Source organism: Gracilinanus agilis, chromosome 2 (genome assembly GCF_016433145.1).
Source record: "Gracilinanus agilis isolate LMUSP501 chromosome 2, AgileGrace, whole genome shotgun sequence".
Taxonomy (NCBI): domain Eukaryota; kingdom Metazoa; phylum Chordata; class Mammalia; order Didelphimorphia; family Didelphidae; genus Gracilinanus; species Gracilinanus agilis.
In genome coordinates this window covers 244,319,424-244,337,849 of record NC_058131.1, presented here as the reverse complement: position 1 = coordinate 244,337,849, position 18,426 = coordinate 244,319,424, and the positions used below count along the sequence as shown (strand labels likewise).

The 18,426-nt window shown below is 38.5% G+C and overlaps 1 protein-coding gene across 1 annotated transcript in view; it reads left to right on the top strand.

Annotated features, from left to right (window-relative positions):
* The first annotated feature begins 252 nt into the window (after window positions 1-252).
* Window positions 253-18,426, top strand: part of B4GALT5 (beta-1,4-galactosyltransferase 5) — a 120,798-nt gene continuing 102,624 nt past the window's right edge. Inside the window, exon 1 of the mRNA XM_044663821.1 lies at window positions 253-364. Within this exon, the coding sequence (XP_044519756.1) occupies window positions 253-364 (112 nt within the window). The remainder of the gene's footprint in view (window positions 365-18,426) is intronic.

The window sequence follows — 18,426 nt, the reverse complement described above, 5'->3', positions numbered from 1 at the left end:
CCCCGGCCCGCCCCGGTCCGCCCCGGTCCCAGCCCCGCCCTCGCCGCAGCGCTCGCTCCGGGGCTGCTCGGCCCCCGCCCCGTTCATGTGGCCCGGCCCGCGGCGGCCGGCGGCGGGGGCACGGAGCGGCCAGGCAGCTGCGGCGGCTGAGGCGGAGGGAGAGGAGGCGGCCCCGATGTGAGGAGCGGCGCGGTCCGACCGCTCACACCCGCCGTCCGGCTCGGCCCCGGCCCCCTTCAGGCCGGCTGCACCATGCGGAGCCGGCGGGGGCTGCGGCTCCCGCGCCGCTCGCTGCTCGCTGCGCTCTTCTTCTTCTCGCTATCCTCAACCTTTCTCTACTTCGTGTATGTGGCGCCCGGCATAGGTAAGGCCCTGAGGCAGCTCTCCGCGTCTCCTTGGTAACACCGCCCCCCACCCCCCCCTTCCTGGCTGGCCCTTTCTGGAGAGAAAAGCCAACGGGCTCCCCTAGCAGACCCAACTCTAGAACCCCGAACTCTGTGTCAGTCCCGACCCCATCATTCCATTTCCTACTCGCTCGGCCTCCCAGATCCCTTCATCGAACTCCCTACTCCTTCCCCACTCATTGCCTCCCCTAAACCCTTTAACTTTGAGTCCCCATCTCTTCCCTCTCCTTTTTAATCCCCTTCTTTTCCTTCTCCTTTTCTGATTTCCTTCCTTGCTCTCTTTTGAACCCCCTATCCCTTCTCCCTTCAATTTTGAATCCTCCATTCTTTCCCTCTCCGTTTTTGAATCTCCCTTTCCTCTCTTTTCTTGACTCTCTCATCTCTTCTTTTCTGGACCTCCATTTTCCTTTCTTTTCCCGAAGCCCCTGCATCCCTTCCCTCTTCTCACTCACTCTTGTCCCCCTCTCTGATGTTCCGTTTTCTCCTAGTGCCCCTTTCCAACTCAGTCCTGCTACTTCATTCTCCTCCAAGTATTTCCTTTCACACTCCCATTTTCTTAGCTCCCACCTTCCCATCTTGATCACTCTTCCTCACCTTCCAATTATCCTGTTTTTTCCCCCTCACTCTTCTTTTATCTCCATTCTTCCCATCTCCTCCCATTTCATCTTACTCTTTTTGCCCTGACCCTGTCTCTCACTTCCGTCCCTTTTCCTCCTCTTTTCTGCTCCATACCTTTCCTGAGGCTGGTTCTTTTCCTGAACCCCTATCATTTCCCCGTCCGTTTTACTCTCCCCATCCTTCTACCACTGTTCTATCACTCTTTCCTTTCCTATTCTGAGCCTTATTTTCCTTTTTTTTTTTTTTACCTCTTATGGCTTCATTCTTGTGCCTTTCTCTTTCTGACTTCTTTCTAACCACTTCTTCTCATTAGCTCTGTTCCCTCTTAGTCCACTTTTCTCCCCACATTTTCCCTATCCATTCTCATTTGACCATCCTACACACAGATTGATTCCTCTGGCTTGGCCAGACTCCAAATTTCTTTCTTTACACTTTTGGAATACCTCAGGCACCTTGCCTTGGATTTCTTTCATTTCCTTTCATTTCCATCCTCTGTCTGTTGCCTGGTATTTCTTAGTACTCTGAGCTCCTGCCCTCCCACAAGGGCATATAACCCTTCCTGTGGGGAGAGGCCTTGACTTGGCCAGTTTCCTCCTAGGGAATCATACTTCCAGGCACATGGAAAGATGACTGGTTTTGGGCAATAATCTCAGCCAGTCTGTACTTTCCCTACTGCTGCCCGGTCAGGCTAAGAGTAGGGGTGCTGCATCAGTATCTGCTGGGAGAATGGAGGTGGGGCCTGGGTATGCCAGATGAGTTTGCTCTTGGAGCTGGAGAAAAGCTAGGGTGAACTGAAGAGGAGAAGGGTATTAATTTTGTCCTGCTTTTTTGAAATTCTTCTAAGACGAAAACTTTAATTGTGGTTAAAGTAGAGTTTGGAAGATCTGGAGAGATTTTTCTTAATGCTTAAAGCTAAAGCAGATTTACTAGAAAAGAATGAAAGCCTTTTGTTGGAATCGAAGTATGTCCTTGGGAAAAGACTTAAAGGACCCTTCCCACTCCCCACCCCCCCCATAGGGATTTTCTAGTGCTGAAAAGTGGACTTGGAGACACTGAGAGATTGGTTTGTGAACTGAGAAAATGTTCATCTGATTTTCTTAACTACTTATTGAAAACTACTGTGGAAACTTTAAGATGACTTAGGATAGTTGGAAAATAGTGTTTGGGGCAAAGGAAGAAGACAAGGAACTGTTGGGGGAATTAAACGGGGGAAACCCTTTAACTACAGGGACATGCTTTTTAGGGCTATGTTATTTGGTGCCATCCTCTGTGAACTTATCAAACACTGAACTAGCTGAGTAGAGAAATTTCCAGCAAAGCAGGAGGTTCTCCTGCATTCACTCTTGAATAAAATAAGCATATTTCACTTCATGGAAATATTGGTGTTTTATATTATCATCTGGGGATTATGTAAGCTATGTGCATATTTTTTGTAAGTTCTTATGCTTTTAAAGCACCCTTTGAAAATGTTCTAGGGAAACGAAGTAGATGACATTAATTTGCCCTAGTAGGGTCAGAAGTGCTTTTTGATGGAAAAGCACCCAAAGTTGTGTATTTTGGAAAAGAAGAGGGAAAGGAAAAAGTGATAAGAATGTTTGCTGAACAAGAACTGCTGAGTAATTCGTGATACTAGTTGAGAATAGGCATCAGTAGCATATTTGATGCTATTCACTCATAATTTGAAATACAGTACAAAGGGAAATTTGCAGTACTTCAACTTTGGTGTACAGGGTGATATTATTTTAGGATCGCTTCTTTGGATCAGCCATATCAGAATGAAAAAAAAAAGTTGACTGAAATCCCTATTTTGCTGAAAAAAATTGGAAACTATAATCTTAGACTAAAATGTGACTTAAAATTGACTTAAATTCCTTAACTAAAAATTCAAGTTAGCAGAACTACAGTAGTACAGTACTTTTTATAAAGCTGTGCATTTAAACATTGTTCCTGAATTTTCCCATGTTATTTTTAACTGGGAATATATTCGTTTGATTTTTTTTTCTTTTTTGATCTTGACCTTAAAAAACTGAGTTGTTTAGAATGTTAATTCTGTTTGTAGTACTGAAAGGTGAAAAAGGAAAGACTAAAAATTAAGATCTTTTAAAAAGGCCTTTTGTTTTAAATCTAACTTTAGTTACCACATTGGGATTTCTCATCAGGGACTTAAAGGCCTCAAATGTCCATTTTAACATTATTGAGTTGCTCGAAAGTAATGAGGTCAACAGATAGCAGATATTCTGGAGAAAAGGGATTGAAAGGAGAGAATGGTAAACATTTTTGGGATGAATGCCTTAATTGAACTGCCTTTTAAAATGGATGTATGATATAATAAATTTACAAGTAAAAGTAGGGAGAAAGTGTCAGACTTATAGATTTATTTCTTTACTGTATTTTTATTTGTTTTGCTGATTTTAATTTTTCTCCTGTTCCACTTCTTGGGTTTTGTAGCCAATTCAAATGTGTTTAAGGGATAAGGAGTGCTTTTTTGTATGGTTCAGAATGGGTGAACAACCTAAGAATCATATCTGTATGCCTTGGGGTGTGAACGTGGTTGGGTGATAAACAGCTCACCAGAAATGTGGAAACTGATCTTTAATGCTAGCATAGTTATGTGTGACCCTGGGTCACATGGTCAATTAAACCTTTTTATAATGCCATCTGTGAAATGGGTTGTAATGAGATCTGGGGGAAGGAAGGGGCCTCCCAAACTTGTTGGGATATAACTTCTTTAATATGATTTTAAGAACAACCGGTTTTGATCTCAACTTAAATACTGTCAAGAGTATGTTCATATTCAGCCATCTTTACTCTTAAATCTAGTTGAGTGTGATTTCATTAGTCAGTATGGTCTCATTGGAAGCCAAGGGTAAATTTGATTATTAAAAAGAATTCTTGTATCCTGGTGCCAGACTGTTGAAAGTGACCGAAAGAAGATAGTAGTTAGAATTTGGAGGCTAACAGGAGAATGTGTCTGTAATATACAGGTTGAGACAAAAATTTTACAGTTGCACATTATTGCTGTGTGGACATTTGGCTATTTTAAAAGGTTAAACAACTTTTTTTAATTGTTTATTTGACTATAAACATAGTTAAATCAAAATAGAGGGTTTTGGGGGGAGGGAGTTACTCATTTGACTGTGTCCTTAAAACTTATTATTCTTAGGAAGAAAACTGAGTTTTTATAGCAGAATGTGATCCAGTAGGTTAAAGCTTCTGAATACAAGTGTTGGGCTGTCATATTTTGTGGTGTTATATGTTGATGCTACAGAATTTTAAAACTCCTAAAGGCAGAGAGATTCACATTTTAGAATCACTTGCAGTGCTCCAATTCAGCAAATTGTTAGGTTCAACAAACATTTGTTAAGTGCTTACTTGTACAAGGCACATAGTATCAGGGATACAGATATTACAGTATAGATACAGAATTGAAGTGCCCCCAAGACACTTAGACTACAGTAGGAGATAAGCTGTGTATAAGTAATTGCTATATACAGTCTAATAGTGATATTTAAGAAGGCTTTGTGTGGTAATGAAGGACTAATATAAATGGACTCTTCAGCTAACAGGAATTCCACATATGGTCTGTTGGGAAGCTGAAAACTCCTTGAGATGAACTTGGCGTGCTGTTCAGGTCATATGAACTTGGAAGCCCTTTGGTAGATCTGCCTGGTTATGGATTCAAAATAGGAATAACAAAGTATTTGAAAAGGTTAGAAGAAAGAGAGTTGGGGTGTAGGGAGCTAGGGGGAATTAATAATAATACCATTTGTCCAAAAATCAGTGGAATTTTAAGCTATTAGGGAATAATTCCAAAGTGAGAACTATTCAGCGCCCGCTGCCCCCCCCCCCTTCAATTTACTCTTCTCAAGCCATCTGCTTGAAAGAACAGTCTATGGTTTTCCTCTTTGGAGTGTTTCCTATAGAAAAAGTTTTATCTTTGAGAATATAGTCTTTAGAAAGAAGGTGATGTTCATTGGAATTTCTGCTCAACCTGATTTGTGACTGGATGGCTTGGGCAGGTCTTTAGACTTGTCTCCTCATTAGAGGCAAAAAGTCTCTAGGATAACTGGACTTTGCGGCTTGCATAAACTTTCCAGTGAAATATAGTCAGTTAAGAAATGCATAGCTTATATTTTTAATTGATTTAAGACAAGATATATACGTGAATATCTTTATAATCTAATTTAATCATATATCTGATAGCTTCAGTTCTAAGACTTCATTAGATGTAAAGCATGGGAACAGAAAATATTGGGTCGGGGAATGAAGCAATATTCCCTGAAAGCCTCAGTGATTTAGTTTATGAACTTTTTTGGGAGAGGAGGAATGAAATATTTTTGCATCAGAAGGCTTGCCTCTGCTCACTTTTTCTCAGTTATGCCCACAAAGAGTCACTTTTATGTTGTAAAACCAAGGGGGTACCTTTTCTTTTACCAGGGGAAGTTACCTGTTTCATGAATAGTGATTTAAAAAATAATATGCTTGTGTTTGGAGTTGAAATTCCTTTCCTGATAGAATTGTATTAGAGTTGGATGATCTGTGAAACTAGGTTGCAAACAGTATCATTTTCAGTTTTGGGCCTCATACATTGGTTTGTGTAGCATTTGCTCCAATTCTGTTCTTAAAATTTAGCAGTAGGATTAAATAGCTGATCTCTGAGGTCCCTTCTAGCTTTAAATCTATGAATTTAGATTTTGTTCATAGGCATGATAGTGGTAGGGGAGTTAGGAAGAAGGATTCTTTTCTAGGTTCTGTGCTAATTTCTGGGAAAGTGGAAATTCCTTAGAGGTCTCTAGGCAAATTGCTAAATTCCTGATTACTTGCTTATCAAAAGCTTTTTTTATTTTTATACTAAGAAAAGTGGGTTGGATATACCTTGCCACCAGGGCTAAACACACTATAACTGGGAATTAGTAAGAGAAGCAAAATCTATGAGGTAGGTCAAAGAATCACTTAAATAATGGTTTATAATATTGGAGCAAGGTTAAAACCTGCTTTGACATCAACAAATGGGATGTTTGCATTAGGGAAGTTAGTGACACTGATAGTTACCCCATCTTGATGTGAACTAGGCATGCTTGCAAATTACCGCAAACCCCTTATAGACTATATTGTTCAGTGGGTAGTTATCCTTTGCTTAGATGATATTTTCATACATGCAGGTATATTTTGATTTTTGCAATAGGTCCTTGGAAAATTGTGAGTAAATCTTTTTTTGTAAATAAAATATAAGTGAGCTTTTTCTGCAAAGGAATTCTAGGGTTCCTTGATCCTTGCCTTTCTAATTGCCACTTTCCTTAACATGCTTTTATAAAACAGTTGCCTCCATTTTGGGGGGTGTGTGTGTGTGTGTGTGTGTGTGTGTGTGTGTGTGTGTGTGTGTATGATAAATTTAGATTTTTATATATTAAGTGTGCTTAAATTGGCTGGCATGCCTGTGACACTGATCAGCAGCAGTATGTTCCAACTCTATCTGCACCTAATCGTTTGGACTTTAGAGTTAACTTTATTTCTTTGAGATGAATGGGAAGATTACACTTAGGGATAATTTTTCCTGTTTAAGACCTTTTGGGTGAGAAGTTAAAGCTCAAAGTTATTTCTTCTCCGGAAGTTTCTCTTTGCTCAACTGAGCTAGAAATTGCCAAGAACTCTGTTGTGGCCATGGTTAAGAAAGAACACCTTACATAGTCTTTGGAATGTCTGCCCTTTGAGCCCTGGTGGGTGGATCAATCCCTTTAGTTTTGCTGCTCTCTCACTTCAATACTTCCTTTTTGCTTAGTCTCAAAGAGCTCAGACTTTTAGCTCATGCCTTGCTCTTACTTTCAGGTAAAGCTGCATGTTAAAATCAAATTAATTTTACCTTTTGACCTGAATACTGCCTCACACAACTGTGCCTTTATTCCAAAATGCCTGAGGAGCTGGAATGAACTTTTATTTATATTCTCACCCCCTGCTGATCCTGTGAATTCATTGTTTGCCCAGCCTGGGAATCACATTGAATAATTTAGAGTGCTGCCTCCTCTCGGATTTCCCTTTCTATTCCTTTATTGTTAGCTAGGGTAAGCAGTTATTAGAGACAGGTTGGCGCTACCATTTTCTCACCTGGTTCCTGGACCTACCAGGTAATTTATAGGCTGGAAGCCTGGTCATTGTTTGAGAGGAGGACTTTGAAACACATTTTTATGTGTTATGAAGAAAATTACCATATTGTCATCTTCAGCTTTACCTAGCAGCACTCCTTTACACATTTCGCAGAAATGACTTGAGATACACAATAATGATGATGATGACGATGATAATAATAATAACAACAAACAAATCCCCTTTAAATCTAATGCCTTCCCTCTGTCAACCATTTCTTATTTAGCCTGCATGTAGCTTGTTTGTAAATTGTAGTGTACATGCTCTCCTCCTGGTTAGGTTGTGAGAGTAAGGGGACTATCTTTTACCTTTCTTTGTTTATCTGGCACTTAGTCCAGTATTCCAGTACACATATTACAGTAATAAGCATGTGATAAATGATTGTTGACTAATAATAGCTAATTAAATTTATATAACTCTGGGATCTAAGTAGGACAAATGTTATCCTCATTTGACAGATGAAAATGTTAAGGACCCCCCTGAATATGAAGTTTTACTGAGCTAAATTAGTAAGTAGTACCTTGAATTTGGAACCTGACAGCTGGTTCCCTTATCATCCATTTTCACAGCATTTCCCCTTATTCCCCACTCTTGTCTCAAGGCTGGCAAGTAAAAATGGTATAAGAACAACTTTCTTATCAATCAGCAATTAGTAGTAGAAGAGAAGGCTTGGTCAACATTTCTAGTCTTTTTATCTTTTTTTTGGCTATGGCGGGAAAGAGGGTTTTCCTGGTCATGTTCAAGAATTTTAATAGACAAAGAATGACATTTAAGACTGTGAAGTGACATACACCTTTGATATGGTGGTTTCACCAGAGTTGCTATGTTCTCTTTCCCAATAATTTTTAAAATTCCCTTTTTTTAAACAACAAAAGCTAAAATATAGGCACAATCATTTTTGAAAGTTCTTGAGTTAAATTCATTGAACATTTAACAAGCATTGATTAAATGCTTATGTGCTTAGTGCTTTTTGTAGTAACCCCCAGTGTTATTGTGGGGATTCAGAAGATCATAAATTTGCAGCTAGAAGGGATCTTAGAAGGCTTGGAGTCCAAGCTTCCTCATTTTACTGAGGAGAAAACTGATGTACTAAGAGGTTAAAATTAAAAGACTTCCCCACATAGCTAGCAAGTACTAGAGAGCGAATTTCTATCTTTATGAGTCTAGTGCTCTATGCAGTCAACATAGAAATGAGAGTTGCTCTGATTGTGTAATTTATACTCCTTCCAGCACAATTTATAGAAAACTTAGACAAGGTTGTTACAACAGAAACTTCTTACCTGTAGTGGAAAGAATTCCAGATTTGGAGTCCTAAGGCAAAAGTTCACTTCTTCGCTTTGAGTCCTACTTAGGTGAGTGAGCCCAACTAAAACTAAGCAAGTTACTTAATAGTATCTCAGTTTCCTTCTCTGTAAAATGGGGATCATAATAATTGGATTATCTACCTCACATAGTTATTGAGAGGATAGTACTTTGTAAACTCTTTAAGTACTATATAAATGTAAGTTGTTATATCATGGAGCAGGATTTCTTACCTAGGGTCCCTGAACTCTAAAGGACACCATGGATTTGGATGAGGGAAAATATTACATTTTTATTTTTACTAACTTGCAACTAAAATAGAGCCTTTCTTTTAGTTATGAATGTAGGCAGCAAAAATGATGCTAAGAAAGGTGTTCAGACTTCCCAAAGGGTTCATGACGAAAAAAAAAATCTATTTCAGAGTATCATGTAATGAAGAAGCAGATAGGAATATAAATAAGTTTTAAAACTTAAACATTTAAATTCTAGTTTCCTGGTAATGACAAGTGCTCCTAATAATAATAAAATGTCACTTACTCTTTAAAAATATAAGTATAATCGATGTCTTTTGTTTTGCATTGCTGTCATTTCTGGAAATATCTCCTCCCTCAATTCCCAGTGTTCAAATTGTACCCTCCCTTGTAATAAAGAAAAACAGTTAATAATAAGCACCTCATCTGTGACCAGTCTGACAGTATATATAGTATTCTGCTACAACTGGCCTTTCTTAGAGGAGAAAGGGAAGTTTCTTTATCTGATCCTTGGAGTTAGTAGTTTTTCATTTGCCCTGAGTTCCCTTCAGTCACTTCCTTTTTGTGATCTTTTCATTTGTGTCTAATATTCCTTCAGTGCATTCTTCCTAGTTAGGATCATTTTACTTCATATTAGTTTATACAGATATTACTAGTTGATAGGCATCCATTTTGTTTTCAGTTTTTTGCTCCCACAAAAAAGTCCTGCAGTGATTCTTTTGAAGTGTTTCTGACTTTTCTTTCTGTCTTTGACCACCTTAGGGGTTTATGCCCAGGACGGGATTGCTAGGTCAAAAGGTGTCAACAATTTAGTTACTCTTCTTTCTGCCATAATAGATCTTCTGAACTACTTCACACAGGCTATCGCCATTCTGTGTATTGTATCCTCTTCTTATATAGTCCCTTCCAACATTGACAGTGTAGGATAAGTAGGCCAGATTATGGACCACATGAGGAGGAGTAATGGGTAAGTAAGTGAGTAAGTCAGGAAAAGTAATCTGGAACTAGATTGTCTTAGATTTATCTTCCTTATCAGTGTTTTGTTTTGTTTTTTAATTTTTATTATTGATCCCTGTTAAGATTTAATTCTGTTTACTGAAGTCTTACAAGTTCTTGGTTTGTAATTCTGATGCCCAAGCAAGGATTTTCTTTCTAGTAGTCAAACATTTATCTTTGTATGTAGAGGTTAGCTAATATTATCATTAAAAAAAAGACAATTAGTTCTAATTTTCACATAAATTATTGATGATTTCATTTTGAAGCAATGTGCCCTAGTTAGAGCAAGAGATTACTTTTAGTTTGTTCTGTTGCTTTTCTTTTGACATGCTTGAATAAATTTGACACTAGCTAATTGCTGCTTTGTATTTCTATACCTTTTCCTATATATGCTTTAAAAAAACAATACCCTTACTTTCTCTTCTGTAAGGCAGAAGATTAGTGAGGGCTTAAGTGATTTGCCCAGGGCCATACAGCTAGGTAGTGTCTGAAGCCAAATTTGAACCAAGGACCTCCCATCCTGGGACCTGGCACTCTTCACTGAACCACCTAGCTGCCCCTAATATTTGCTTTTTAAAAATATTATATTGGCCCAATGAATACTAAGAATGCTTTAAGGAATGGTTTCAGTCTCATCAACTGAAAGTTGTTAATTGCAACCCATGAATTTTCTATATATTAGTTGATGTTCATTTTGTTCAACAAGACTATTACAATAATAACCAAGATTTTAATGTTTTCTGCATATAAACATGCATCTTTGTGCTTGAGTCTCTGTTGAAAGCTGAGGATAAGTGTTGGAAAACTAAATCGCTAGTGTGGATGAAAATGGATTCCTGGATTTATGGAACCTGTTTGACTTCTGTCAAATGAGGATAATCTTGCACTGATTTATGGGATTGTTCTGAGGATCAAATATGCTAAAAAGTAAATTTTAAATCAATGTTATTTTTACAGTAGACAGTACCTCCTCAAGGTGTGGAGGTGCCCCTGGATTTTCAAATGCTATATAACTATAGGTGAGAAAAAGCATTGGCATGTCCTAGATTGGAAAGGTTTTGGCATACAATTTATCTGAGGAATCAAAGTAATTAAGTGTGGAAGATTCATCTATAACCAAGAAGTTTGACATCAGATAATACTTTTTTTGGAACTACATTAGCTTAGGAAGACTGTGTGTTATAGAGGAAGTTGTGATTTTTAATGGATAGGGGTCAACATTCTTGAAATCAGGATCTTTTGAAATGTTGAAAAACTTCATTTACATAAAGAAGGGGACATAATGAGAATGAAGGTGGGAAAGAATAGTTTTATCTTGGTTCTCTCAACCAGAAAGCTCTATTAATTAACACTTCTTAGTTTTATCATGTCCTAAATGTTGATCTGAAGCTTTACCCTGAATTTTAGTATTAAGTGTATTCTATTCTCATTACTTGAAAAGGTAGTAATCCACATATGATAATGGCAATTTTCTGTTCACTAAGAATATTTACTAAAACTCCCCATAAGCTTTTCTCCCTTGTCATAGTTCCCCTGTGACTAACAAAGACTCATTTCCAGATAATAAGATGATAAAAGTAAAGTCAGGCTGTGGGCACAGCCTTGGGAGACCTGAAAAATCAGGGCAAAGTGCTGTTTTTATGTTTGTGAGAAATTTTTGGTTTTGTTTTCAAGAAATGAAAACAGGGCTAAAGAATGAGGAAATAGAAATAATGGAGCATGTTAAACCTGTTGAGGTTTTACTCAGACATAATGAATTATAGCCCTCTCCCTTTTTTTTTTTGAAGGGAAGGATGGCATGGTCTTGGTCTAACAAATATACTTAATCTGATTTATCTGTGGAATTTTATATGGATGGATGGCACTGGATTTTATTCTTTGTTAAATGGGAGAGAGGGAGTTGTGGTCCTTAAAAATAATTGATTGGCACTCACAAGGTTTTTATATTATAGAATCTGTTGTAAATTTAAAAAAAAAATCCTTTTGATTATTTACTTGATTTTACTTTCAGTTGGAGATCAAAAGGTTTTTTTAAACTCAATTTAGGGAAACTAAAATCACTTTAGAAAAATGTGTTATGGAACAGGAAAATTCAGAAGTCCTGATACCTTCGTTGGTATTGTTTTTTAATTACAAAGGATGTAAGTGGTTGCTGTCAGTTGTATAAATAAAGATAATCACTTAAAAAAAATTAAAACACCTACTAAGCATAGTCACTTGATAATCCTAAATTTTATCCTTAGATGAGACTCAATCTCTGCCCTCCTTCTGCAGCTAGGGCTCTAATTAGGAAGGTAAGTCACAAACAAGCTGTAATATAAGATTACTTGAGAGAGGTGTGGAACAAAGAACTGTGTGAGGTCTGGGGGTGGGGGTGGGGGTGGGAGTCATTCATTACCAACTGGGAATCAGGCAACTCCTTCATGTCAGATTGATATTGGCATTTGTTAAGTTTTAAAGGATGGACTTGAGCTAATGAAGAAATTCAGTAACATCATTTCAGGCATAGGGAATTGTGTGAGCAAAGTCAGAAAGTTGGGAAAACTCAGGGTTGTCAAGAGAACAGAGGAATGAAGAGGCCAATAATAAAAAAGAAGGGAAGGTAGATAGTCTTCTCTTGAAATCTCTTGGAAGAGGAGAATCTTGCCACTTACCATTTGTTTGACCTTGTGCCAATTACTTGGCCTTTCATGACTTTCAACTTATAGTTTTTTCATATGTTAAATGAAAGGGTTTGACTAGATGATCTCTCCAGGCCGTGCAGTTCTAAAGTTGTGTCTAGCTCAAATGTAATTTCTTCCTTTTAAATATTGCTCTAATATCTTACTAATTCAGAAATTCCTTTCTCCAATAAGTATAGTTTTATACCTTTTTTTTAATGCTCTCATTCTGTTTTGCACTATGGCAATTTTTCATGTTTGTAGTCCTGTCTTCCTTTGTTTTGATCGAAAGGTCCATGGTGTATCTTTCCAGCGCATCTCCTGATACATTGAATGTTCTAAACACAGTAGATACTTGTTGTTGAATGAGTGCATGAGAAAGTGAGGCCTCAGAATGAAAGGTGGGAAGGGGGATAGAGGGATATGATTTTTGGGTCTCTGCCTTTCCAGGCCAGCTTGTATAATGCCTTTAATCCTGCATATCTTGGGATCTTTTAGCTTTGATGGCCACTACCCTCTCTACTACACACATTCTGCTGTAAGATGGGGGATCATCATACTTACTTCATCAACTAAGGAGGAGGTTTGTAGATTTCAAGACCATCTCTCATTCTCTTTACAAAACCTTATAGTGGAGGACTTGCAGTTGGGAACCTGCCTCTTTAACATTTCACTTTAATTCAGCAAACATCCTAAGCTTCTTATCTGTTCTAGCCACTAGAATTACAAAGATGAAAAATAACAGATTTCTTTCAAGTTGCTTATGATCTACTGGGGGTGATAAGACATGTCCACCATAAAGTATAACACAAGGACTTGACTGTGATAAGTACAAAAATAAAGATGATAAATACTGTGATGTATTGAAGCTATGAGAGACCCACTTTGAGCTGGTGGCAGGCTTTATGAAGGAAGTGGCATTTGACTTGGATTTTGAAGGTCTTAAGGAGTGTTCCTGTCTTATGGCTTCTGGGATGCAGAGAAATGGGAGAGGTCAGCACTAGGATCAGAATAACTAGTAGTGGAAAGAGTAATGGTTCTGAAATGTGGTAGCCAGTTCCCAGCTTCTTTGCATGTTTTAAAGCTCCACTTTGCAAACTGGATCTACAGGATTAGTACTTGTAAGAAGGATGAAAAGCTACATATTTCTATAAATATCAGTTAAAATTGAAGGATGATTCCCAGTACAGCCAGATCATTGATACCCCATGCAATTAGTTCGATGCATGATTCCTGTGGCACTGATCAGATATGAAGTATTTTGAGAGTTGTTGAAAATGTGGGTGAATGAAGCATCTGTTTGTGGCATGTTTCTTCTCTGGATGAAATCTGATGAACCTTTCTTCTTTTCATCTTAGTCACAAGTAAAATGTTTAGTAATGTTTAGTTTTTTTGGGGGGTGAAAAACTTGATTCAGTCAAAAGTACTATCTTACTTTTTGAGAGAAAATGGGAGGCATGGTATTTTTTCCATTTTAGAATTTTAGAATGCTTTGTTTTAGGACTTCTCATTAAAGATATCTTTTTATATTAGTAGAATGGCCTCTGGCTTTGACGTTTGGATTTTTAAATAGGCTGGTGAGCCTTTGGATTCTTAGTATGTCTGATGACTTTTCAGATAGCTTCTGTCTGTGCCATTAAAAAGGAATTTTTTCTTGATCTTTTATATCTGCCAAATAGATGAGGAAAGGGAGCTTTTTCTTTTTAAAGGGAGCTTCTTGACTCTGGAAATCCACCTGGGTAATGTGGGAGGTACACGGTAAGTTTTAGTTCTTCAGTAAAAGGATGAGACAACTTTAAAAGTGTTTGATCCTTTTATTTTATTTTATTTTATTTTATTTTATTTTCCACCAAAGATTAGCTTTGCGGTAAAAACTTAGAGGAACTCTGCCTGCTGCTGTGGTGGCATCAGTTTCATGGTCTGGGAGGGGCTGACAGGAGTTTCCTTCATTGTGCAGATTTTTGCATGTGGGAGTGGGAGGAAGTGGTATGGGTTTGCTTTCTTATTTCATTGTTTGGTGACTGGCTTGAAATTCCTGAGTTTTTAGTTCTGGTGGTGTTACAGTATTCCAAGTTATAGTGATTTGAATGTGTATACTTAAAATTGGTCTGCCAATCTCATAAGGATGAGAGTGAAGATGTATTGACTTCCCAGAATCAAAAGACTCTTATGTTCATTATTTCTATCTCTGTCTAACTTCCTGCCAGACTCATCCCACCAAAATTTTGGCCTCTCTGATCTATCATTTGTGATCATGTGGAATTCAGGCTGTTTGCTGGGTATTGAACCTATTGCCTATACCCATAGCATCATCTTTAACACATCACTCCATATCTACTTTCCAATTTGACCTCTGACTTTTGGACTTTTTTTTTTTTTGCATGCCTTTGGATTCCAGATTTGTTATAAACAGCAAGCCTCAATCATCAAAAATTTATTAAGCTTTTCCTATATGAATTCAGGAATAGTATCTTGAAGGAGGTGCTATTTAAACTGAATTTTGTGGGATCCAGTGATCCCAAGAAGAGGAGGTTGAAAGGGGAACATTTCAGGCATGAGGTGCCAGTATTTGTTAAGGCATGGAATCTAGAAATGGAATATTGTTTGTGGAGAACAGCAGATAGACCAGTTTGACTTTAACATAGAGTTTGTGAGAGGGAATGATGTGTAAACAGCCTGGGAATATAGGCTGGAGTCAAATTGTAAAGGGTCAGTGTTGGGGAAGGTAGTGACATGATCAGACCTGCATTTTAGACATATCAATTTGACAACTTTGTGGGGGATCGATTGTAGAAAGGGGAGATTGGTTTCTAGGAGATCATTTGGGAAACTAAAAAAAAACAAAACACAAACAACCTTACCTTCCATCTTAGATTCAATACTACATATTGATTCTAAGGTAGAAGAGCAGTAAGGACTAGGCAATGGGGATTAAGTGACTTGCCTAAGGTCACACAGCCAGGAAGTATTTGAGGCTAGAGTTGAACCCAGGACCTCTAGTCCCCAGGCCTGGTTTTCTATCCATTGAGCCAGCTAGCTGCCCCAAATGGCAAACCATTGAAGTAGACCAGGTAAATGGTGATCAGATAAGGGACTTTAACTCTGGTGGTTGTGGTAAATGGAAGGAAGTAGACAGGAGAAATGCTGGTGATGTTATCAAGACTTGTCCACTTGGGGCACAGCTGGGTGGCTGAGAGCCAGGCCCAGAGACGGGAGGTCTTAGGTTCAAATCTGGCCTCAGACCCTTCTTAGCTGTGTGACCCTGGGCAAGTCACTTAACCCTCATTGCCTAGCCTTTACCACTCTTCTCTCTTGGAACCCGCTACCCAGTATTGATTCCAAGACAGAAGGTAAGGGTTTAGGGGAGGGGGGGAAGACTTGGTGACTAGATATTTAGGGGTGGAGTTAGAGTGAACGGTAGAAGAAAATGTCTAGGTTTGGAACTTGGATGACTGAAAGAATGACATCCTTGACAAAAATAGGAAAGTTAAGAGGAGGGGATGGCCTAGAGCAGGGGTCGGCAACCTTTTTGGCCGTGTGAGTCATAAATGCCACATTTTTTAAAATGTAATTTCGTGGGAGCCGTACAGTGCTCAAAGTGTGCACTCCTGTAACAGCACCTGAAAAAAAATTGACTTTATGGCTTCTGCAGAAGCCCTCAAAAGAGCCAGATATGGCTTGAGAGCCATACGTTGCTGACCCCTGGCCTAGAGAGTAAGAAGTGTTAATTCTGTTTTGGACAGATCAAGTTTGGGACATCCTAGGGGAAATGTCCAACAGTTGGAAATGTGGGACATGTTGAAATGTTCATGAGAGAACAACAGGCAGGATGTCAGTTTTGGGAATTGTTCACAAATAGAAGATGGAACATAGATACAGGGTTTGGGGGAATGAGCTCTGGATAATTGCCACTTTTTACATTGACTTCATGTTCAATAACTAATCTTCCTCACAAGGGCTACAGGACACTGTTGTGATCAATCCACTAGAACTGGTACAATCTCCGGGCTAGCCAGTGTAGCCACCAAGCAGGAATCCTGGCTGCTGCCTTTGGCTAACTTGAAAATTTTATGACCAGTTTCTGGGTAATTGAGAGTTGCTGTAGATCAGTTTATATCTATTCAAGTTTCCTGCTGATCTCTGGGATAATTTTCCTACTCAGCGAAACTGCTTAGCAGAGAATAAGCTGGGGAAAGGAAAGGCAGAAATGTTCTATGAACAATTTTGATGAAAAGGTAGAGTGGGGGAGGAAGCTGAAATACAAGGTGAAGGCAAAATTTCTAAAGGATTCTAGTTAGTCTTGTCACCGCCACTGTTAATTACAACCCTGAGCTTTTAGGCCTAGGAGACTGGATAAGAACAGAAACAGGGGATTCCTCTGGGGACTTTGTTTTCTAGCAGGCTATCCAGCACTGCTGAGTCAGAGGCGCAGGTGCTTTGGCTTGGAGCTTACTCTAGACAGAGTGAGTGGGCTATTATAGCACAATGCCTTGCTTGCCTATGTCCCTTAGCTTTTTGCCTAAGCCTTTGTGACTTAATTTTTTAGTTGTTTTCATCAGGTGATGCTGCAACAACTCCAAACCCAAATGCCCACCTTTGAGGACCTGTGTCCAATTGTGGTCATGTAGTTTGTTCAGCAATATTCTTCAATAACAACAAATCACAAATCTCCAAACAGACACAAACAGCTGATCCAATCTGAGTTATTGTTTATGCTCTTATTAAAAACAATTTGGTTGTGATTTGATATGTGTATATGCAGAATAAATAGTTTTTACATTATTGTGTAAATTTACAACAATCCTATTAATACAACATTTATGCAGACTTTGTAGTAGAAAACATTTCAGAATTAATAATTTTCAACAAGGACAGAAAAATGTTACTAGCCTTGCTTTGTGGACAGTTTTGCTTCCAAACCATTCGGGATGGGAGAAGTGACTTTCCTGAGGTAATAGCAGTTTGATAAGTGATTTCTGTATATGCTAGAATTATCTGGTAACCAGTATGCTGTAAAATCATTCATAGCAAATCCTCTCTCCATTGTCAGTAAATACAGTGGTTTATCATAGATGTTATTCCTGGCAGTGTATCCAGTGTCCTTGAATGAAAGCTTTGAGGAACACATACAAACCTAGCAAATTTTACTAATGTGTAGACAGCTCAGGTGGGATCTGCCAGTGTTTAGTGTTAAGCCCATTTACTATCATGCCTGAAAATTATTAATTATAATCAAGATCAGTATCTAAAGTTTTCATTAAATGTCACGGGATAACAATTGTCTTTACTTCTTACTTTTGATTGGAAAAGCCCTCAATTCTCTTTATAAAACAGTCTGTTGTTCTATGGAAAAAGAACAGACAGAGTTAGAGGATCTGAGTTAAAAGATCTGTCTCTGACACTACTTGTGTGTGATCTTACCCAGTCCTTGACCTAGTACTCCATTTTCTGGCCATCTCCAAGCCATGTTGCTGGCCTCTTCCATTGTGTATATATTCCCAACCTTGGGACTCTAAGGTTTTATTTGGTGAACTTTTGCTTTATTTTACCCATCCCAGGTCATACATGCCACTTTCAGGCCATGCTGTTCCCCCTCTTCTCACTGGCATTTCTTTTGCTCCCCTATTTGTCTTGTTTTCCCTTATTAGAATCTAGGTTACTGGAGGACCAGGATTATCTTGCTTGTATTTATATCTCAAGATTTAGTACAGTTTTTGGCATATAGTAGGTATTTAACAAGTATTTTTTCTTCATTTATTAATTCAAGTCATTTAATGCACCTGATCCTTAGTTTCCCCATCAGTAAAATGAGGAGGTTGGATGAGATAGACTCTGAGGTCTTTTCTATATCTGTGGTTCCATGTTGGACGAATATATAGGCCATATTATAGTTTTTAAAAATTATATTTGGGGGAAGGGCATGGACTAGAATCAGACTGATAGTGCATTTTCCTCCAGGCTCTATGCTCTTTAAGTTTAAAATATAAATGACTGAGAAAGGTTATATTCAGAACTTCCTTCCTCCCTCCCTCCCTCCCTCCCTTCCTTCCTTCC